This window comes from Balaenoptera ricei, chromosome 1, assembly GCF_028023285.1.
Source record: "Balaenoptera ricei isolate mBalRic1 chromosome 1, mBalRic1.hap2, whole genome shotgun sequence".
Classification (NCBI taxonomy): domain Eukaryota; kingdom Metazoa; phylum Chordata; class Mammalia; order Artiodactyla; family Balaenopteridae; genus Balaenoptera; species Balaenoptera ricei.
The window spans coordinates 88298926-88322927 of record NC_082639.1 but is presented as its reverse complement, the minus strand read 5'-3'; the positions used below and the strand labels follow the sequence as shown (position 1 = coordinate 88322927).

At 36.8% G+C, this 24002-nt stretch overlaps 1 protein-coding gene across 2 annotated transcripts in view; it reads right to left on the bottom strand.

The window, feature by feature from the left end:
* Nucleotides 1-24002, bottom strand: part of MFSD14A (major facilitator superfamily domain containing 14A) — a 37779-nt gene that overhangs the window by 7293 nt on the left and 6484 nt on the right. For both annotated transcript variants that reach the window (XM_059926859.1, XM_059926867.1), the window contains exons 2-8: nt 17257-17352; nt 10154-10216; nt 9273-9400; nt 7359-7473; nt 4147-4365; nt 3745-3858; nt 2939-3010 (exon numbers count right to left, since the gene is read on the bottom strand). In XM_059926859.1, the coding sequence (XP_059782842.1) occupies nt 2939-3010; nt 3745-3858; nt 4147-4365; nt 7359-7473; nt 9273-9400; nt 10154-10216; nt 17257-17352 (807 nt within the window). The remainder of the gene's footprint in view (nt 1-2938; nt 3011-3744; nt 3859-4146; nt 4366-7358; nt 7474-9272; nt 9401-10153; nt 10217-17256; nt 17353-24002) is intronic.

Here is a 24002-nt window from a genome sequence, read left to right as displayed (position 1 = left end):
CCAGAGAGCAAAGGCCCGAAGGGGCAGCGACCGTGGGGCTGTCACTGAAGGTCACATTCATGTTACCACGTCTCCTCATTTGGGGGAGAAGCTGCACTTCCATATTTTCATATCATACCTCCCAATTTTTAAATGCTTACTACTACTCTTTAAAGTTTTAAAATCACTATGGGAAAAAACCAATGACCTCTAATTTAGCACCTGCTGGGCCGCAGGCACAGTGCAGGGCGTTAGCCTGACCAAGACAAATATGATATAGTTCTGACCTCGCAATCCTCTCAGAGCTCTACTAGAGCTCACAAAGCTACTGAGGCAAAAATAATAAGAAACAAAGAGGTAAAATTCATAATACGGTGCATTCTGTACCATGATAGAGATATACCCAAGTTAATATGAGAACTCAGAGAAGGTATACTTAGGGGTGAAAGGGAGATGCAGTAAGGACGGCAGGAACAAAGGCACAAGGGCAAGCAAGAAAATAAACAAAGAGAGGCAGGCTCTGTGCTACTGGAGAGGAGAGTCAAAGACACTAGTCTTTCGCTTAGAGGTCAACAGGGGAGAAGTCATTCTCAACTGTATACTTGCCATAAATGAGAGCATAAGCTAATGCTTCTTCCTTTGGGGCTATAAATTTTACTTGATATTTTAATTCATATAATGACATAAACTTAATTATCAATATTTACATGCAGACTACATATGCCTATTCACCTGTTTTTGAAGTTCAACTAATTTTCTCACTTTCAGAAATGTGATTTTACATCTCAAAAACTATGCTTCTATGTAGGCCCCCAAAGCTGAATGGTCATTTAAGTACTGTATTCCTTGTAGACCATGTTTCTGTTCACAGTATCTGCCGTGCTAGCAACGCTGGCTGGGTCGTGGCTCATTCCTTCCAGATTCACAGCCCTCATGACCCTGCTGCTGCATGGCTCTTTCCAGCGCAAACCCAACCATGCCCCCTCCTGGCTTCACATGTCTGCCCTCCTGGATTCTGAGCTCTTAGGGACTGTTTTCCATCCTGTGTTCCTTTGTGCCTGATGCAATCTACTGAGCAGAGGGAAAATTTCCTCTAAAGCACCTTCAACTCATCATTCAAGCAGTCCACAGTGTGCCCAAATTTACTAGGTGCCCACCTACAGCTTGCATGCTCAGTTAAGTATGAAATGGAACTTAAGACCTTACAACTACCAACCTCTTAAGTGTCATTAGAGTAAATGTTAGCCTGTTCTCTTTAAGATCTGAATCAAATAAAATAGTAGCAAATCTAATCTCAGCAATATATGAAAAAGATAAGACATAATGATCAGGCTGGATTTATCTCAGGATTCAAGGTCAGTTTAACATTTGATAATTCATCGAGCTCTAGTCTTAGTACACTCTCCTTTGTGTTCAGAGAGGTTTTTTTTTTTAATAAATTTATTTATTTATTTATTTATTTTTGGCTGTGTTGGGTCTTCGTTTCTGTGCGAGGGCTTTCTCTAGTTGTGGCAAATGGGGGCCACTCTTCATCGCGGTGCGCGGGCCTCTCACTATCGCGGCCTCTCCTGTTGCGGAGCACAGGCTCCAGACGCGCAGGCTCAGTAGTTGTGGCTCACGGGCCCAGCCGCTCCGCGGCATGTGGGATCCTCCCAGACCAGGGCTCGAACCCGTGTCTCCTGCATTGGCAGGCGGATTCTCAACCACTGCGCCACCAGGGAAGCCCCCAGAAAGGTTTTTTTTTTAAGCTATTTTTATATATGGGCAACAATAACCCCAAAGCTAACGAGCACATTTCTGAGGCCTTGGGGGAAGTATATTATACAATTGAAATTTAAATTTGAAGTTTATCACTAAATCTACCAGAAATTCATAAATGATGAGATCTGCAGAAGCAATCCTACCTCCAAGATGGTGAAACATCCAAGAGTACTATTAAATGGACTTTACTTTCCATTTTAAGAGTAGAATAAAACAGAAAAAGCTGCAACCTAGTAGATTGGATCTAAGGTGGGAAAGAGTGTTAGAGTAGATCGTTTACAGAGTCTGGAAAAAACAAAGCCCAACAGAAAGAAATGGGAGGGGTTTTTTCACAGAAAGGAGAAAGAGTGGAATGAGATAGTTTGAAGGCCAGATGAAATATCTCCTAAGAAAATCCAGATTCTTACGTTGATTAATATCTTATTCATCAAACAACCACCAGCTACCAACTGGGTTTCCAAGATAAAAATACTTTCATGTCACTTCTCTGCTCAAAACCCTCCTATCTTCTTGTCAAGTCTTATGATGACCCAGAAGGCCGAACGCGATCTGGTCCCTCTCCACCTCTCAGAATTCATCTCCTGACACTCTCTCCCTTGTTCACTCCACCAGAGCCATACTGTCCCCTGGCTCTTTCTTACACATGCCAGGAATTGTCTTTCAGAGTTGTAGTTCTGTTCTGGCATATTCCAGTGGATTGTTCCTCCAGGTATTCCAGTGGACCGTTCCTCATTCCTTTGGGTCTCTGCTCAAACGTCACTTGTATCAGCAAAGCCTTACCGACCCTCCCAAATAAAATAACACCCTGCCCCCAGCCACGCTCTACATCCCTTGTGCCCTTTTTCTGTATAGCTTTCATTATACCTGATATGCTTACACTGACATGCTTATTCATTCTCTTATCCCACAAGAATGCAAACTTTACAATAGTAGGGATCATGAGCGCTTGACACATGATAGGTATTCAATAAATATCTACTGAATGAATGAATCAACAGTAGAACAAGACTAACATAAAATTTCTGATTTTATGCAGGTGAATACTCTAGTGTAAATCAATAAACTCTCTTTCTGGTTTACACATCGTATGTTGATTAGTACGTGTCAGTCCCAAAAATCTAATCAATACTACCTATACTAACAGAATTATGTTTCCGAACCTTCAAACATCTCTCCCTCTAACGAAAAAGTAACTCACCTGTGCAATAATGGAAAGAATGCCAAGGACTGCTATAAATGCTGCAACACTTTCTGGTGAAAATTTCATTATCTAGAAGGTTTCCAGAAAAAGAAACATTAATAAAATAAGCACAACAAATACCAGACTAATGCAACTACTTGTATATTAACATTAAATCGGCCAGAAAAAGAAAATGCAATTCATTTATAACCAAAGAACTCCTCAGAGGAAGAATCTGGCTTTCACTGAGGACCAAAATTATAATAAGTGTTAGATACTGAAAATAATAGCTACGTAACTTAGATTAAGTAAATCTAAATCCCGTAATTTCGATTTCCTAAATAGGAGACCACTATCAAGCACTCAAAATCCATTTTACAAATAAATATTGCACCATTTTGTGCTTTTTACAAGTACTGATAAAGGCTTAATCTCTGCCTAGTAAGACTAGTGTCAAGGAGAAAAGAACTAATGCTCTTATCTTGGCTAGCTGCTTTACAAATATATGCTCTAAATCACAAAGAGACTGGAGCAGGTGAATGGATTAAAGCATCCCATCACCTGATAAGCAACACATAAACAAGCTCAAATGACACACTTTGACAGGAAAATTCTCTCTTTTTGCCTAAGCCACAAGTCTTCGTAGAAATGCATAAGCAACATCAGCCACACTAAACAGGAGGTTAATTCTAGTGAGCCATTATTTTAAAAATGATAGTCATTTCTAAAAGGCTCTGCTCTTAAAGTTCTCTCAGGATTAAATATTTTGTATTAAGGCACTAAACAATGAAAGAAAAGTCCACCTTGGCAGAACAGAATTTTACCTGTCTGAGGTATAAAAAAAAGCTGGAATATTGGCCTGCCTCCGGCAAGTAGGAGAGAAACACCGTAATGCAGATCAGCAGCACTATGGAGTCTTGGCCCACTTTTTTTAAGGACTAGAACAAAAAACAGACCAATGCAAGGTTTTATATCAAAACACTGAACTATTCTTAAGAACATGCAGAGATATCTTCTGGCAGTGTACATACAGATACCTAGTTGTCTTTTTTTTCCCCCAGTTTATTCTCATCCTCCCCAAAAGTATTCTGAAAAGTATTTCAAAATATTTTAAAAAATCCATCACGATGTTTTCCCCAAAGAAACATCCACAACAAAACATTAATGCTGTGCTGAATCACACATTCATTTTTTTTGCCAAAGTGAATGAAAAAGCATCAACTTACTGCAAAGGGGTCAGCCTGTTCCCAGGAAATGGGTGCTCCCCATGATGCGGGCCGCATCTTCTCAGGTAATGACTCCGGCACAGCAACAAGGATAAAACAAATATCTAGCAGAGCTATCGCTGTAGCCAGGACCACCACCAAGCTGTCCCCATACACGCGCCCAAGATAAGCGCCAATTGCAGGGCTGGTTACCAAACTTGCAGCAAATGTTGCCGAAACCTGCAACAAACCAAGATCAATAGAAAGAGATTAGGCAGGACATCTGGCTCCTTTACTTCCACACCAGAGACTCTGACTTATGTCAGTTCTCCTGCTGCAGTCTCCCTTTCCTCCTCCTACCTGTGCCAGTTTTCTTATACTTTCTTCTTTTGCAGGAAGAGAAAAGAATTAGATTCTTAACTAAAAAATATGTAATAACCTCTAAGATAGTGGCTTCAAACTTTCTTTTAAGCCTTGAAGCCCTCTGTTTAAATAAATCCTACTGACAAACTTGTAAGTAAAAACAGATTTAAAAATAAAAAACTGTTTTAGCTGAAGAAGGGTTGGGGGCCTGGATTACCATCCAAATCCCCCCCCGACTGCCAGGCATGCCGGCCCCTGGGGCGCCTCCATAACCCCACAGTGCTCTGCGAACGGAGTCTACAACAATACCGTAAGGAAATCCCATGCCACTGTGACTTTTCCCCCAATATTAAAGTTAAGATTAAATGAATGTTTACTTTGATACATATTTAAAGCTGGCTGAAATAAAGCTTAAAGACTTTAAAGTTTATCTTTTCAGCAGTAATAGTTTTAAGCCACAGCACAAATCTGAACTTGGTCATCATTAGGTGGCAGGGTTAGGAAGAACGAGATCATCCAGATCATCGATCCTTGGCATTGAGCCCATCTCTAACCATGTCTCTCTAACATCCTGAGGAAGCCCATACAAGTCTGGTGAAAATGCAGATTAAAGTAGAGAAAACAGGGGGAGAAAAACTGTTAATCCCAGAAATATCTGGCCTACTGGACAAAGTGGCCTGCAAATCAACAGTAGGTGTGACAGCAGGTAACACCTGATAGAGACCACACTCTTCAGAGGATAATTAGAAATCAGTGTTAGAGGTGCATGAGCTTCTGCCCCCTACTCTGTGCTTTATTCTGTTTGTATGCTCTTTCTGACTTTTGCATGGAGGATTTAAACTTCACAGGAGTGCTTATTTACACAAGCACTTATTTGACAAGTACATAAAATTCTAATAACTAAAAACATCTAGCTATCAACCCAACCGTTCATGAACTAGTGAATGCATAAACAAAATGTGGTATATCCCATACAGTGGAATACTACGCAGCAATAAAAAAGGAACTGTTGATATATGTATCAGCATAGATAAACCTCCTAAGATTATGCTAAGTGTAGACACAAAAGACTACATTTTGCATTATTTCATTTATATGAAATTTCTATTGAAAGCAAAACTACAGAGACAGAAGGTAGACTGGTGATTGCCTGGGGTCAGAGGTAAAGTGGAGACGGATGGCAGATGGGCCCAAGGGAACTTTTTGGGCTGATGGAAATGTTCTAAAACTGTATTGTGGTCGTATTTTGTTACAGTAGCTCTAGAAATTCATTACAGTGGGCTGTGGTCTCAGAGAGACCTGGGTTATGAGCAGAGCCCTGGCACTGGAGTCGGGAAAGGGGCAATGGTTCTCACTGTAAGCGTCAGTGAGGTATCTGGGAATAGGAGAGAGCAAAGGTCTAATCAGAGTGCAGGTATTTCATGTCATTTCCCTTCTCCTCAATTCTCCTCCCTGGTGGCTATTTTCTTCTGGCCAGACAGAAAGAGGACCACAAAGATCACTTTATTCCCTTTTATCTGCAGCCATATTATTTCTAGAAGGTTGAAACTGTCATTTCCTAGATGTGCCTTCAATACATAAAGCTTCCAGGTTGAAACTATTAATTTCAAAGGTTTGGCTATGACAAAATAAATTACCTCAGCAAAAACGGAAACAACCTGGACTGTGGGCATGTTGCAAAGCTGTATAAATTTACTAAAATTGATTTAACTATACACATAAAATGGACAGATTTTATGGTATGTAAATTATATCTCAATAAAGCTGTTTAAAAACATCCTGGCTATCATTAACTTCATATCATTTAATGTTCTTGAGTTTACAACTGATCATTAGTTTTTTTGGTAAGTTTCTCACTATAGGTATTTCCCTCCAAATCCTCTTAATTCCATGATTCTTTGTTATATTTTTTGATCTTTGAATCAAAGACAACAGACTCTCATAAAAGTAAGATTCAACCTGACACAATATTCAGTCTTTATTTAACAAAAGATGCTTGCTCCCTGCTGAAGCTCATCACTGTCCTACTTCTGGCTAACAGTGATCTGTTAACTTATTTTATTTCTAGATTTGATAGACATTAAGTGTTCAGAGTTTGGCAAACTACTGCCTGTGGGCCGAATCTAGCTATAAATGTTTCTTCCATGTTAAAAGTGATATAAACACATGTCCACAAGCAAAAACAAAAGAATATGAGAGACAAACTTGCAAGGAGTAGTGAATAAGCCAAAGAGATCCAGTGCAAAGTAAAATGAATATAGACAACAATATTGTACTATAATTATGTAATGTGATAAATATAGCTATAACAGCAATCATATTACAATATATAAATGGATCAAAGTAACACTTTGTGCACCTTAAAGTTAAATAATGTTATTATGTCAGACTTATTCAATAAAAATTAATTTTTAAAAAAGCTAAGTTAAAAAAAAAAAGAAAAGAAAAAAGAAAAAATATGAGAGAGACTCTGTGTGGCCCAGAAAGCCACCAAAAAGGTTTGGGATCCCTGAGATGGGTGTTAACCTATTATATTTTAGATTAGCCATTAAATAATAGTAATTTTAAAACTCATTACATATTGAATAGTTCTTTACTTTTAGTATTCTATTAAAAAGAACTTATATAAGGTAAAAATATTCCACTGTAATTTCAAATCTGATATGTGTGACTAATACTGAATGAAAATATCAAAACTTACATGGCTTTGTACTGAAAAAACATTTAATGTAGTCTAATGGATGATTTTATTATAAAATGTATTTATGCAAAAATAAATCTTATAATGCAAAGGCTTGCACTCCTTGTAATAAAAGACAATAACAGGGTGTTTTTCAGCAGATACAAAGGTACAGATTAAAAATACATACCAATCCATAAGCCATACTTCTTTCATGTTCTTGGGTTATATCTGCTACATATGCAAATACCACAGAGAAAGTCACTGCAAAAACCCCAGAAACAGAGATAACAGCAAAGTACCACCTAGGATTGAAAGACAATTGACAAGAAATGGTTAGAAAACAATTACTATTACCTTAGTCTTCCTTCATTTCTATAAGTGAACTGATGTACGTATAGCTAATTTCAGTCAACAGCTTACTAGGACAGTTCATAGATTAATTCTTCTATAAATCATAAGCCCCAGATATTATGTAAACAGGGCTAGATGTGGGCCTTCGATAGCAACTCAGCTACTATGCAAGAATACTTAAAATTAGAAAATTCAGGTCAATTTTTTACCCAATTGTTGAGTTGTTAAGTGGCTTTGTTGTTGTTTCTACTAAAAATAGCAACCATCTAGAGTCTACTATAATTCATCTATTACAATTTCCCATCACAGTACTACACAAAAAAAACAAACTCCAGTAAATAAAACTGAGGGACAAGTTAGTCTATATTTATCTTGAGTCTATATATAGAAACTAGATGTTTTTCCATAAGTTAACTTTAGTTCTTCAAATGTTGGCAAAACAACCTGTATGGCAGTGTCCAAAATAAAATGAACAAAAGCTATTTTAAAAAGCAAATTACATTTTGCTATACATGATTCAAAAATACCTGGCTGAGAATAAGAAGTCTCTATTGTAATGCTGATGTTTAGTTTTTAAAATCAAGTGAAATCATATTGCACTTTCAAAATATCATGCCACCGGGACTTTATTGCTTACCAAATTTTTTTCTAACATGCTGCTTTCCACAGCAAATAACTTGTTCATGCCCTAAATTTGTTTGGTAAGATTTCATTTAAATGATTAGCATTCATCAAGGGTTTGGCCTTCAGAGTTATATCTCACCTATGAGAGGAAGGAAGATCCTGCCTCATCAATAGCCCTGACCTTTCTAGATTCACCATGGAAATACAGCCGATCTATGATATAGAATTAACTAACATTAATATTCAAGTGGAGTAGAATATTAGTCAAAGAATTAAAAAATGTACAACTAAATTGGGCTCTATTATCTTGGGAAAATCATTCTCTTTGTGAGCTTTCCCTCCCTTCCTCCTCAGTGGAAGACTCTTGATTTTAATCAGAGTGGCCAAGAGCCCAGCCTCTTGTAACTAGGAGCAGCGTATGCCTGAAATCTGACCAAACAGACGCAAGCAGAGGTTGGGTGGGAATTCCATAGTTTCCCTAAAGGAAGGCAGTATGCTCTTTGTAGCCACTCCTTCCATCTTTTCTGCCTGAAGGTGACACAAGCTGGAGCTCACTTAAGCAGCCATCCTGGACCGTGAGGTGAGAGTGGAGGATGGCAGAGCATGAAGATAGAAAAAGTCTGGTTCCCGGGAACTGCCCTACCAGCTCTGGACTACTCAACTCCAGACTTCTTTTATATGGAGAGAGAAATCAGCAATGAATTTCCTTGTTTTTAAGAAACTATTATTTGGGACTTTACTGATATATAACAAAATCTATTCCTAATTAATATAGATAATGATGATAAACCTTGTGTTTTTAACATCCTACTTAAGAAAATAAAAAGTCAGCAACCCTATCCAGTACCTAAAATATTGTTTTGAAATTTGGGCTGTGAAATCCAAAAGTAGATTAGCTGGTAGTCTACATGCTTCCTATAGTGGCATCTAGTTCAAAGAACTTTATTACTTACTGTTATATTACTTAGCGACTATATTTTTAAAGGCCCTTTTATCTGTATCAAAGAATAAATGTATTAGAAAAATAAAAACCTACATAGATAGGATGGAAAAAAAGTGAAAGAAATAAGGGAATATTCAGAAAACAATTAATAGTTGATATTTAGTTGTTATAATGTGCACGTACCATGGGCTGATCTTCATTAAAGGAATTGGGGCACACGTGAAAAATACTGTTAGCAGCAAGAAGGATTTTCGGCCCCAAACATCAGAAAGAGCACCAATAAGTGGGGCACTGAGGAATGACAACAAACCCTAAAAAAAAGTTAAATGAAGAAAATACATATACCATGTATACTGATGAGCCAAAAACAAATCATTTTACTACCACAGAAGAATTTTAAACAAGTTTATTTTTAAAATAAGTATATCACAAAACTTTAGATAAACAACTTGTTTCTTGTCTGTATATAATTTTAAAATTTCTCAAGACCGTATAGAACCATCTGCGGGCTCTGGTAGCATATCAAACACAAAACGTTCTAATGAATTCTCAACCACAACTCTAGCAATTCTAGAAGGAATATCATATGCTAATTATCCGTTTATAAACTTGTTGATCAAATGGAATCAAGAGTAAAGAATATGTAGAATAATCAAAACTTTACCATATTGATATATTTTATACTCATGCATTTTTTAAATAGTACTTTTCTCTTCAATCTATTTTCTTGTTGCTAGTTTACAAAAAGCACTCAGATCTCTGTAATGAAAGTGCCAACACGTAAAACACAGGGGAAATTTGTTATGATGTGCTTTATCATTATTATACACAGTTGGCTATATGTGAGTCAAATCATATTTAAAACCCAGTTCATTTAAAAAATGCTAAGTAATCCCCCAAGATATACTCCAATTGTAAAAATTAACACTTAGGAGACTGATCAACTAACTTAATAAACTGGCAGAATTACATATATTTACATAAGTATATATGTGCATGTTTGTGTACATGCATATACATATGTATATATATATATATATATATATATATATGATTGATCCTACCTTTACTCCTTGAATTAGGCCATTCATCAGAAATGTATGTTTAGGGAAGGTTTCATGTAATACCTAAAGAATAAGAACAAAATAAAAAGCTCATGCTACATTTTAGTCCTAGTAAAACTTAAAACATCCCTTCATAACACAATCCAATTTTATTTCATATAAATTTTCAGGTTTGTATGACACTATGCATATGAGTAAAATACTAAAAATACCAAACATTTATATGGCATTTACTATGTCACAAGACACTAAATTGGGCACTTTATCACATTATCTCCTTTCATTCTTCATAATGGCCCTATTAGAAAACTGATACACAGAGAGGTTAAATGTCTTATCTAAGATCACATAGTAAGTGGCAAAACTGAAAGTGAACACAGGAAGTCAAGCTTGAAAGTCCATGCTTTTAATCACTATGCTATCCTGTTTCCAACATATAACCGACTGACTTATAACTCCCTTTACAGACAGGTGTATTATCTAAGATAGGAGACTAGGAGAAGAAATAGGGAAATTTTAATGCCAAAAAGTGGACCTAGAGATTCCGTAAGGTAAGAAAGAAAAAAAAAAAATCCCAACCCATGAAAATGTATAACAAGTTTCTTTATCCTTTCCAAGGCCTGGTCTCAAACCACATGGCATCAGTCTGTTCACTGGGTAACAAGTGAACCATTGGGAACTCATTGGTTGAGAAAGTAACTGGGGGAAAGGTAACTAAAAAAATAAAAAGCAGCAACCACCATTTTCACAGCCTATGTATCAGAGGCTTTATATATACTTTTATTTAATCCTAACAATATTATGAATTAGATATTACCACTTTACAGATGTGGCAACTGAGTTCTTGCTTGACTTAAAGCCAATGCTTCTTCCATTATACCATACTGTCTCTCAATAAAAACAATAGAGAATGGCAATGTGGGGAATGAGACAGGTCGGAAAATCTTCTCTTTAGGAAGAAAAACTAAGCTGGTTGTACTTTCTAACATCCTGCAAGTAAAACCTTTAGAAAGATTAGAAGGCTCGCTTTTCTTCAGTTACTCTTCTGCCAATAACTAGAAATTTAACAAAAATTAGCTTGTATGTAAAAATAAAATTAGAAATGTTTAGTATTCAAAGAAAATCACTAATATGGGAAAAATCACATATTTATGATATTCATATATTTTGTGATTCTCAACGGAGGGTGATTTTGACCCCCAGAGGACATCTGACAATGTCTGGAGACATTTTTATCACAACATGATGGATGGGGGAGGGCGGGGGTCGGGGGAAAGAAAAGACGTTACTGGCATCTATGAGGTAGAGGTCAGGAAGGCTGCTGAACATCCTATGATACATCCTGCCCTCCCCCCCAATAATCATCTGGTCCCAAATCTCAATAGCTGAGAAACCGTATTATTTATTATTTATAGTGAAGACCCACGGATCCAAAGAAGGTGGGTGCAAACTTTTTCTGTAAAGAACCAGACAGTAAATATTTTCAGTTTTTTCTAGCTTTGCAGGCCAAACAATCTCTGTCACAAGTGCTCAACTCAATAAAAGCAGCCATAGACTATATGTAAATGAATAGGTATGGTTGTGTTCCAATAAGACTTTATTTACAAAAAACAGGGTACTAGCAGTATTTGCTCTGGCCATAGTTTGCTAGTTCTTATACTAGACAAGAAGATTTAAACTCCTTAAACTGGTATCCCCAAACCTTTCATAACAACTCAAATCTGCTTTTGTTCCAGTTATTACTAAGGGCCAATTCTTTTTAGGGACAAAGAATGGATTTGGTGTTAAAAAGAAAGAAGGACATAACAAATGCTTGCAAGAAGTTTTGTAATACACTAAATCTTATTTCTAACAATTCACTTTGCCAAGCCATCTTCCATTCCAATCAATCCGGTCTTTTCACTATTTTAGAAATATTCCTATGCTTTCCAATATTCATACTTTTATACATGATATCTTATCTACCATAAATGTTTGTTCCCCTTATCTTCCCTATCTAGTCGACCCCAAAATCTTCCATATTGCTCCTTTGCTACCAAACTTTCCTGTCCAAAGCAATCAATTTCTCCATTAGGACCATATAATAGGTGATTACAGCACTCCCTTGGTCATCACATACAGCTTTCTAATATTTTTTATATTACAGTACTCCGTTACTTAGGTCTTGTATTTTTCATCTTTTCAGGTATTTGATAAATATTTCTTTTCAATTATATTTCAAACTTCTTAAGGGCAGACAGGCACTATATCTACTACACTTTGCATTTAATATATTTTTATTTCTATTAGTCCCTCATCAATAGAGTGCCTTCATATATTAACTGTTCACTAAATGTTCATAATTAACAGATTATAAATTCTGCCTTCAAAATGACTTAATAGAACATGACAATTATGCAAATTGATTTAACCAATGTTACAAAATAAAAACTTTTATAACCCCTCCAAAGGAGTATAGCTAAAGGTAACAAACCCTCACGTTTGTTTTTTTTTTTAATAAAAATTTTAACACAGAGACAAATATTAATATAAGAAGTAATAAAAATGTTGGTTGTAAAGATTTTTGATCCTGGGGGACCCTTAAACACTGGAGCTGAATAGGAAAAAAATGTATCATTTTTCAATAAATTTTATGCATCTTAAAATTTTTAAGAACTTAAAAAATTTTGAGAGTAAATAGTCCTTAAAATATTAAATGCTTCAGGACTATCTCTGAGCAAAGAATGCTAAGCCACTGATATAGAAGAGATGCTGGAGGACTGGAGTGCAGGGTCTTGCTCTGTAACATGGATTGTGCATCTAGCAACTTGAACCATCAAATATTGGCCTAGTATTTCTAGAACCATAGGTCTGTCAAAACAGTGAAGCCACTTCTTAGCATTATAGATCCTTAGACCTACTGTCATTAATTCTCTTTATGTAAATGTATATTATTTAGTCAATCAATAATCACTGACTGAACACCCACTATGAACCAACCATACAGTCATAACCTCTCAAAGTGTTAGATTACTGTCCTTAAAAATGTCAGTATAAAATTCTTCTGTGTAATTAATGTAAATCCCCTTGCTGGTGGAGATTTCACCATCCTCCCCTGGGCAGGTCCTCCACATAGAACGCAGCCTTTGTTCTTTGACTGTATTCTAGAACAGTGTTCTGGAAGCTGTATGGGCTTAAAACTCAAAGATAATTGCAACCACATGAAATTTTTTAAAAATTTCTTTTAACTTCACATTACTTTTTAAAATGAAGGCTATTATAAATCCAAAACCAAACATTTATTATAATTAATATGTTTTAAATTTGGTTATCTGTTAAATGAATTAACTCAAAGAGTATCTTTGAAAATTGAAATGCTTAAACTTTATAATTTTTGAGAGCTATGTATGGGAAGAGAGAGATACATAAAATGCAAATAAACTCAATTATATCTACATCCTCACTTTCCCTTTTTAAATGAATGTTAAGAGCTGTGACTCTCTAGCAGGCACCATTTATAATCAGTTTCAAAACACCTAAGACAGAAATAAAATGTTTAAAGGTTAACAGACTTTTGGAAAAGAGAGCAAAGTGCTACAACTTGGTGTCTTCTACCCCGAAACTCACTTTTCCCCACACCCCAACACCGGGGAGTATAGGAGTCCAAAACAAAGAGAAAAAGGCTGCTAATAAAATCAACAACAATAAAAAATTGCAAGCAGAAAGTCTCAAAATGAGCAAAACCTTTTTTAAAAGCCCACACTGAATTAGTATATTGGTTCTTAATTAGTGATATATACTAGATATATGAGAATCACTTCTAAAAAATACACATGCCTGAGCCTCCCCCCTTGAAAACTCTGATTTCAGCCAGACAGGTCGTAAGGCCTAGGTATTTGGGGGAAAAAACAAAAACAAAAACAGGTATCACTAATATTCACCTCTGGTTTAAAAAAATCACTGAATTAATAGATACCACATTCTAACAGCTGAAACCTTCATCTCCAGTTGGCCAATCTGTCCTAATGGGGCTGGTAAAGCCTACCCTGAAGCCAAAATCTCCTAAACTGATGGTTGCCTGGAGGGATGAGTAGGACTGCAGGAGAACTTTCCTCTTCTTACACATTTCACATTGCTTAATGGTCTACAACAGGCACACACTGTGTTTCTAATTACTAAAAAGTAACATATATAACATGGAGAGAGAGGACTGTATATATATAGATTTCCCATGCACAATTCTTTTTCAGTGACGTTTCAAAGATTCTTGCTGTTCCAATGCCCAAAGGCCAAAACACCAGGAAGTACCTAGAGTATAACAAATCTCAACACTTAGGTACATCTAATCTCTACAATTCAATCCTTGTTTTGCCTAAAACTCGCCACCCAAGGTTTTCCCCATCAAGCAAAAAAATGTAGAGCACAAACACTGCAATTATTTTTAAAAATGTGTATACATTAAAGATGAGAAAAGAATCAGAAAAATAAAACTCTGAGCTTAACATTCATTAATATTTGAACTTATTTTTCGTGAGAGAAAGCTTGATTTAAAAAAATATAATGAAGTGAAAAATTGAAAAAGGTAAAGAATTATGACGATAATATTATGGACAACTGCCCCAGGTAACACCTCATCATTTCACCATTTAAAAAAATTCAAGTATTAAAAACAAACATGGGAATTAAGAGTAACTGTTACAACAACAATGGGGCAAAAAAAGTCCTTCCATAAATAAAATAATTGGCAACAATGTTATAGCAATTATTCCAAGAAATGTATTTATGCTGGCAAAAGAAAAATAATTCATTAAGTCCCAAATTAGCACTTTTCATTTTCCTGACCATAATTCAATTCAGTGTTTTAAAAAGTAAAAGAAAAGAGAAAAAGAAAAAGAAAAATCAAAGGTACTATCCATTTTTTAATTAACAAAAAATAGTTAAGAACGTACTAAGCACACAGTTTTCCCATAGCTATGAAAAATGAACTAACAAGCAAGCAGTTATATCTAAATAACTGGATTTCTTCCTTGTTCTTAAAGAAGACACTCTTTTTGTCCGATTAGAAAAAATGATACCAAAGTTAGACAAAAAGTTGAGAGATCTAAAAAATATAAATGAGATACGAATTTAAAAAACAGCTACACACACTTCAAATTATGGAATCATCACAAAAAGCTTTTTTTTGATGGCTTGCTCACAGTTTACCCAATATTTTAATCTCTCTACTCAGCTAGTAGTTGGGCTGCAGATAACCTCAACTACCTAAAACATGGGCATGAACCACTTGCTACCAGTATTCTCCAAGACTGAGCACTGGGAACAAAACAAGCCTAGGTTTAAAACCAAAGCTGCAGTTTACTATCAGAGTAACAAGTTGCTTAACTCTTCTAAACCTTAATTTCCTCATCTGTATTACCGAAACTGAGGAGGACCCCGTAGGGGCTCCTGGGCACAGGGAGCCTTTCGGTTCAGCCTCCATGACCTTCCCTGAGTTCCAAAGGGCAGATTTGAACAGTTGCTAATCCAGGAAGGGAAGGGATGCAGAGCCAAGGGAGGAACAGTCAAGAAACAATAGTGCAGCCTTGGGGCAGCGTCCTGGTTCCACCTCAAGGGACACACATAACAATATCTTTAAGCCCTTTTATAGAATTAAAACCAACAAATGGAAGATGTCAGCATTCTCCATACCAGAGAAGACCAACTGAGGCCAGACTAAAGGAACCAGAGAAGCTCATCAAGATTACCTGAGATGAGATTAAAGGAGTGCAGGCCCTACACATACCCTCCCTAATCTTATCAGCAACTCCAGCCTTGAACTATTGCTATAAAACTCTTCATCAAATCCTCCCAGGTTGGGACACATATTCATAGTTTCACAGAGGGCAGGAGCCAGCTGTGTTCCTCTTTGCCTGGCAAAGTCATAAAGCTATTCTCTTCTACTTCACCCAAAACTCTGTCTCCAAGATTTGATTTGGCACCAGTATACAGAGAGGCTGAGCTTTCGGCATCATTACGAGGCTAATTCCTCACTGATAAAGTGGTTTTGAGGATTTAAAGTAACATATTTACAGCGCTTAGTACCATGCCTGGACTCATCATTATATAAATATATACAAACTGCTATTACAAAGCTCAAGTACTTTAAACCACAGGACTAATGATCCACCAGACAGATTTATATGTTAAATTGGTAGATTATAAATAAGCACACTCTAATATTAGAAAGCTAATACAAAGGTGTGAGAACACATAGTTATTACAGCACCACAGTAGCCCTTGACATCAGGTTATTACAGTATAATGTGGTTACAAATGTCATAATCATAATGATTATTAGACTAGTTCAATCTATCTATATATGATCATTCAATTTATTTATGAACAAACTTTTTATAAAAGTCTTTTTTGTGTATCAACAAACAAGCTCATGAAAATACAAGGAAGTATATCTCTTTAAAAATCTGTTCTTCTGGGATTTAGAAAGCTGTACATTTATCCTGATTACACCTTTCAAGATATCATAGAGGTCTACCATTACTCCTTCCTTCATTCCATTCCCCTCATCTAAACCGACAGGCGAAAACTAGCTATCACCTAAGATGTTTGGTCTGGCAGGGAGGTCTTTTTGTGAGGTTCTAAACCTGGGAATATTTGAGTAAAATCAGCTTAGAGCTATGAAAAGAATGACCTCTCAAGATGGCTACCTCTAGATCCTCTGCCTAAACTAAAAGAAACTTGTATTTGGAAAATGCAACTGCAAGAAAGAATCTCAAAATAATAATGTTGAGTGATTCAGGGCACAGACACCATTCTTCCTAAGCTTGTCAGTATAAGAATCCTTTCCACCTTACCCAGAGTGGGGACTCAGCCCTGCTTAAACTTGTCCAGTGTTCACCAGAGAATCACACCCGCCCAAGCCCTGCTAAAAAGTAAGGGAGAAGTAAAGGTTGGAAAAGACAACTAAACCAGTAAAATACAGTACTAAAGGGCTGACGATATTGGTGGGAGAATTAACCTTGGAAAGGAAAAAGGGCCTTTTTTCCCTCCCAAAACTGATTTCCCTCCTGAAACCGAAGAAAAAGAAATTTTAAAGTCAGTGATAAATAAGTTAAAAGATTACTTACCACCAAGGTGGGTGCTGTCAATAATCCCCAAGCAAAAAACTCCAAAAAGATGACGATAACCGCATGATAAACACTAGGAGAACCTATTCCTTGAGGCTACAAAAACAGAGTTTTAAAACATTAACGGTGCATTCCAGAATTACTAACAATGACAACAGTCGATAAACATTTATGGAGAACATGCATGTACTGGGCACTATGCCACATATCTGGACACTCACTGTCCCTGTCCTCAAGGTGATGGGGGCAGACAAGGAAACAAAAACATACATTATATAAGCACAGTGTGCAATGGGAACACAGAATCCAGAGTGGGGAGGGGAGTATCAGAATTCCAGGAGGAAGGCTGAAAGGATGTAAAGGAAGTAGGCCAGGAGCAGGAGTGGGAAGGAGGACAGCAGAAGTCAAGGAAGCAGCCTGCACAAAGGCGGTAAGGCTTGAGAGCAGGAGGTATTAGAGGACTCAAACAGTTCAGTACAACTAGAGCACGGGCTGCACGCTGAGAGTATTGAGAGATGAGCTTAGAGGCACACAGGGCTAACTTCCATGCTAAGGAGTCTATGTTCAATTCTGAAGGCAATGGGGAGCCACTAAAGGATGTTAAGTAAAACAGATGAAAGTTTTAAGAAAGATCATTCCGGCAAAGGTGTAACAGATAGATTAAAAGGGGGCAAAACTAAGGAAAGTTAAGAGGCTACTGCACTGATCCCAAAACATAAATGAATCATGTGGCAAGAATGGTAACAGACACCAACATGGTTCAAAAGCAGAAAAGTCCCGAGTAGTATATGAGAGATCTGGGACTTGATATACACAAGAAAGACATTACAAAATTAACTTTATACTGCTGCTAGAGATATCTTAAGAATTACTTCAGTTGCTGGAGTTTATATTTCTAAGGGCAATATTAAATTGATAGAAAAGCAAATGACCTATAACATTAACTCAGTCACCATTAACAAGTTTATATAACAGAAAGACAAGTTTAATGAATACATATAACAATGTCATACTTAAGTTTTAAAAATATATTCAGTAGTCTTATATGCAAAATATTAATAGTATTTGGATTTCTCTATACACTAAAAATGATGCTACATCATTTTATAAAAATAGATGTCTCTCCCAACCTGCAGAATACAGGTACCTGAAAACCCCCTTTGTAGGAGAACTTGCAGTTGAGGAATCAGACAACAGAGGTGGGGTAGGGGTTGGGAGACATAAGAGCTGAAGGACCATGGCTGGGAATGAGTTTGTACAAGACCTCATTCATTCAACAAACATTCAGAGTACCAGAGGTGCTGGGATTACAAAAAATCAGTAAGACACACTCCCTGATCTCAAGGAGCTCACAGTGTAGAGAGGAAGAGGCCTCACTATAATCATCTGCTTATATGTAAATGCAGTAAAAGAGACATATACAAGTTAGGAAGCAAGGAAAGTTTACTGCAAGAAAATGAAGTAATGTGGACAATCACATCAGAGAAAAAAAACAGACGAAGTAGACAATGGCCATGACAGTTTAAGGCTGAAAGGAAGGCAGGAGAAGTAGCCTCTAAGCTTTGGTAAGGAGTTTTTCATCTTCACTCTAGAGATATAGGAAACCACTGAAGAGTTTTAAGCAAGAGAATGGTGTGATGAGACCTGCATTTTTCAATACATCATGGTGATTTCCTAAAGGATGTAACAGGAGCAAACTGCATGCAGAAGCAGGCTATTAGAATCAGTTCAAACAAGAGGTGATGAGGGCATGACATAGGGGAATGGCATGGACGCTGGAAGGGAGGGAATGGAAATAAGAATTTAGGATTTGAAACTGAAAGAATTTGATAAATGTGGGAGGAAGAGTCAAGAAGACTTCCAAGTTTTTAGCTTGGTTGTCTACTAGTGGAAGCTGGTAGCTTCCTAGCTCTTTTTCCCCCAGGAGGCTCAGATTTACTTCAGATTCTATCTATAAGATAGCCCTTGTACTTAAAACATTTCTATTGTCCTCTGAGGGCTGATTAAAACAATTAGTCAGCAGCAAATGTGATATCTGAAACCACCAGAGTAGGTGAGATGAAGTGTGAAAAGAGCGGTGGGCTAAGACAGAGCCCCAAGAAACACCAAAATTTAAGTACAGTTGACCCTTGAAAAATGCAGGGGTTAAGGGGCACTGAGCCCCACACAGTCAAAAATCCATGTATAACTTTACAGTCAGCCCTCCATATCCAGGTTCTGCACCTGTGGATTCAACCAACTGCAGATCATGTAGTACTGTAGTATGTATTTATTGAAAAAATCCATGTATAAGTGGACCCGGGCAGTTCAAACCCATGTTGTTCATGGGTCGACTGCAGTGGGCAGAAGAAAAGGAACCCATGAAGATAAAGAAGGAACAATCAGAGAAACATCAGGAGAATCAAGAGAATACAGTGTCACAGATGACAAAGGAGCAGTTTTAGGAAGGAAGGGGTAATGCCCAGTAACAAATAGATAAGGTAAAAACAAATGTCCACAGGATTTCGTTAAGCTCCAAACTAGTTTTGTTCACCATCACATATACTCAGCACCTATTAAAATGCCAAGTAGAACTTCTCAGGGCCTTTAACATGATAATTTATATTATATTGTTTATATTATGAATCTCCAAGAAGATATTATTTTCCAAACTTGACCATGAAATCCTCTGTCATATAAGAGACAGTATCTCACCAACACTTGAGTTCCTTGGAAAACTGTCTGAGAAATACTGATAAAAAGTAAGATGATAATTACATAACAATGTGTATAAATATACACATAGGCCAAAAGCCTGGAAGTGGCTGCTTAAGTGAAGAACACTTAATCATTCAAGGACAGTGTTGGGAAAGCTTCGCAAAGGTATTAATAACATAGAGGGAATAGGGATGGAGCAAAGTGAATGGATACAAAAAATATTTAAGAGGTAGAATAAGGACTCAGTCAGTGGATGACTAGATGTAGCAGAGGAGGGTAGAGAAGATCAAAGATGAAAAGATTTCAGTTTCTGCCTTGGTCAGCTGGACAGTGAAGAAAAGGGAAAGAATAAAAGATTAGTTTTAGGCATACTGGTTTGAGAAAAACACGTACAGCATTAGCTGAATTTAAAGAAAACAAAGTGAGTAAACTATGCAAGAAAGAGCAAAAGATTAATATCTTAACTAGGTAAAGCATTCATGAAAACCAATACAAAAGCACTAAGACGCTATAAAAATATAAAGAATATAAACAAATAATTTAAAAAATAGCTCATAACATCCTATCATGGAAATAACCAAACATTCAGTAAAAGCTCCACCACAAAGATGTTCACAGCAGCATCATTTATAGTAGTAAATATGGAAATCTAAATGTTCAACCTTTAATTACATATCCTATAATCAAATCATGGTATATAAATTAGACAGAATAATATGCAGCCAAAAACTGTTTATTGATAATCTTTAATGACAAGTAAAAATGTTTATGGCAATGTTAAATTTAAAAAAATCAAAGGAGGATATAAAATTGTATGTGTAATTTCAACTATGAAGAACAAAATAAAAACTCACCTCAATGTTAACAATGGTTATATTAGATAGTGATTTTAAGTGACATAAAATTGTTTATTATGTTGTTCTGAATTTTCTGAATCTTTTCTAATAGTCATGACTGTACTTTAAATAAGAGGAGGGGCTTCCCTGGTGGCGCAGTGGTTGTGAATCCGCCTGCCAGTGCAGGGGACACGGGTTCGAGCCCTGGGCCAGGAAGATCCCACATGCCGCGGAGCAACTAGGCCCGTGCGCCACGGCTGCTGAGCCTGCGCTCTAGAGCCCGCGAGCCACAACTGTGGAAGCCCGCGCTCCTGGCGCCCGTGCTCCATAACAGGAGAGGCCACCGCAATGAGGAGCCCACGCACCGCAATGAAGAGTAGCCCCTGCTCACTGCAACTAGAGGAAGCCCGCGCGCAGCAGCAGAGACCCAACACAACCAAAAATAATAAAATAAATTAAAATAAAATAATCACCTTACGTCGGTCAGAATGGCCATTATCAAAAAATCTAGAAACAATAAATGCTGGAAAGGGTGTGGTGAAAAGGGAACCTTCCTGCACTGTTGGCGGGAATGTAAATTGATACAACCACTATGGAAAATAGTATGGAGGTTCCTTAAAAAGCTAAAAATAGAACTACCATATGACCCAGCAATTCCACTACTGAGCATGTACCCTGAGAAAACCATAATTCAAAAAGAGACATGTACCACAATGTTCATTGCAGCTCTATTTACAATAGCCAGGACATGGAATCAACCTAAATGTCCACTGATAGATGAATGGATAAAGAAGATGTGGCACTTATATACAATGGAATATTTCTCAGCCATAAAAAGAAACGAAATTAAGTTATTTGTAGTGAGGTGGATGGACCTAGAGTCTGTCATACAGAATGAAATAAGTCAGAAACAGAAAAACAAATACCGTATGCTAACGCATATATATATGGAATCTAAAAAAAAAAAGATACTGATGAACCTAGTTGCAGGGCAGGAATAAAGAGGTAGACACAGAAAATGGACTTGAGGAAATGGGGTGGGAGGGCAAAGCTGGGGCGAAGTGAGAGCATCAACATATATACACTACTGAATGTAAAATAGTTGGCTGGTGGGAAGCAGCAGCATAGCACAGGGAGATCGGCTTGGTGCTTTGCGATGACCTACGGGGTGGGATAGGGAGGATGGGAGGAAGGGGATATGGGGACATGTGTATGCATATGGCTGAGTCGCTTTGTTGTGCAACAGAAACTAACACAGTATTGTGAAGCAATTATACTCCAATAAAGATCTATTAAAAAAATAAAAATAAAAAATAAAAATAAAATAAAATAAATTTTAAAAAATAAATAAATAAATAAGAGGAAAATGTTTTACTTATCTAAGAGAAAAACTATGTAAAAGATAGGTAGTTGCATATGCTTGTCCCTCTTAAGCCATTCTCTCATATTTCCCAGAGTTGGGGGAAAAAAGTGTGTGTGTGTGTGTGTGTGTGTGTGTGTGTGTGTGTGTGTTAAGGCAGGCCAGGGGGAGAGATGGTTGCTTGCCCTAAGGTACTGGTAATTTTGAGAGTTGTATTATATCCATAGTCATCTATCCTGTTTTAAATGAATTCAAAAGTAATACAAGATCTTAATAAAACTGACAAATTTTTAAAATATTTTACTAATCTGGAATTACAGAAACTTCTAGGCAGGACTTTTGATGTAAGTTTTAACGGAATACCGATCCATAATCAAAATTCCAGGACAAATTGGGAAGAATACAAGGGTCATGGCCTCAGCAGAAAGACTAAGGGAAGAGGGTTAACAGACAGGTAGGGGGCAAATATTTGACCAGTGTGTGGTTTACAACATCAAGAGTAGAAAGTTCAGCATAATGAGATCATATCAACATATGACATTTGAAGATTCTCAAAAGAATTAAGAGGTACAAAGTGAAAAATTCTGAAGGAGACAAATTTGAACATAAACTAACACGTACCCAACCCCAAATGCCAAGATATTCCGCCTAAAAGCGTAATAATTACTATACCAAAAGTCCATTCAGCTGAAAATTTCCCTCTTATGGAGGCATGAGAGATGATTCCGTGGCAGTCACCTCTAACTTCAACCTCAGAAGTCGGGGACAATCTCCTTTAACCCCACCTTCACCCTCCAATCTAATTCCATTTCCCAAAGCATACTTTCCATTGGTAACATATTTGGTTTCATCATCTAGGCTTTTGGCTAAGCCTTTTAAAAATCTACTTATTTATTCTTCTATAACACTAGATAACTTTTACAAAGTTATATTTTGTTTTGTAAAGTACCTATTTCATTTTATTTAACTTAAACTTACCTTTTTCAAGCTCACGCTCTCTGAGGCAGGCCCTATGCTTTATTCTTCTACAATCTGGAGCATGTGGTACATGCATAGCACAAAAGTGTTTGCAGAACTGAAATGAATTACTCTGTAAGTCTCCTCTACCTATCACTTTAGGCATTCAGTATATGGTTACTGTATTTAAATATTGTTAAAAGGGCAATATATTCATTAACTAAATTTGCAACTTCCCCTATTAACTCCCTCCTCTATACTCTTACTGTCTGCTACTGTACCATCTATCATATGGGTTTACTGTACACATACATGAGATTAAAATAATAAAAAAATCACTGAAGACTTAGAATGATTTACATTCATAATCTTATTTACCCCTTCTAACCTTTCAAGTTAGATACTATTATCTCCATTTTACAGTCCAATACAGCACACAAGAGATGGATCAGTCAATCCAGGCAACTGCAAAGCCCACCCAAGTCTGCAGCTACACTGGTTGCAGTGGTTACACTGCACATATTACCACAGACTGTTACTTAAGAGTAGGGATCCAATCTTAACCATCTTAGTATCTCGATGCACAGCTCAATGCCTAGTATAGAAAGGGTATATCATGCTCATGGAGTGACTGATAACCCTTTTCATGAGAGTCAGTAGCTGTTAAATGACTTAAGTAAGTCACTTTACCTCTCTTAGCAGTTAGGGGTAAACTATTAATTTCTTACCTAAATCCTCATCTAACTCTCAAATGCCACATCTATGATTGTCCAATCAATATGAGTTTATGAATTCAGCAGTTATTGTGGGGAATATGGACTTTAATAACATGTTATATTCCTATCAATGAATCAGGGACTTATATGGGTTGTTGGCCAGGAGAAAGAAGTAATTCC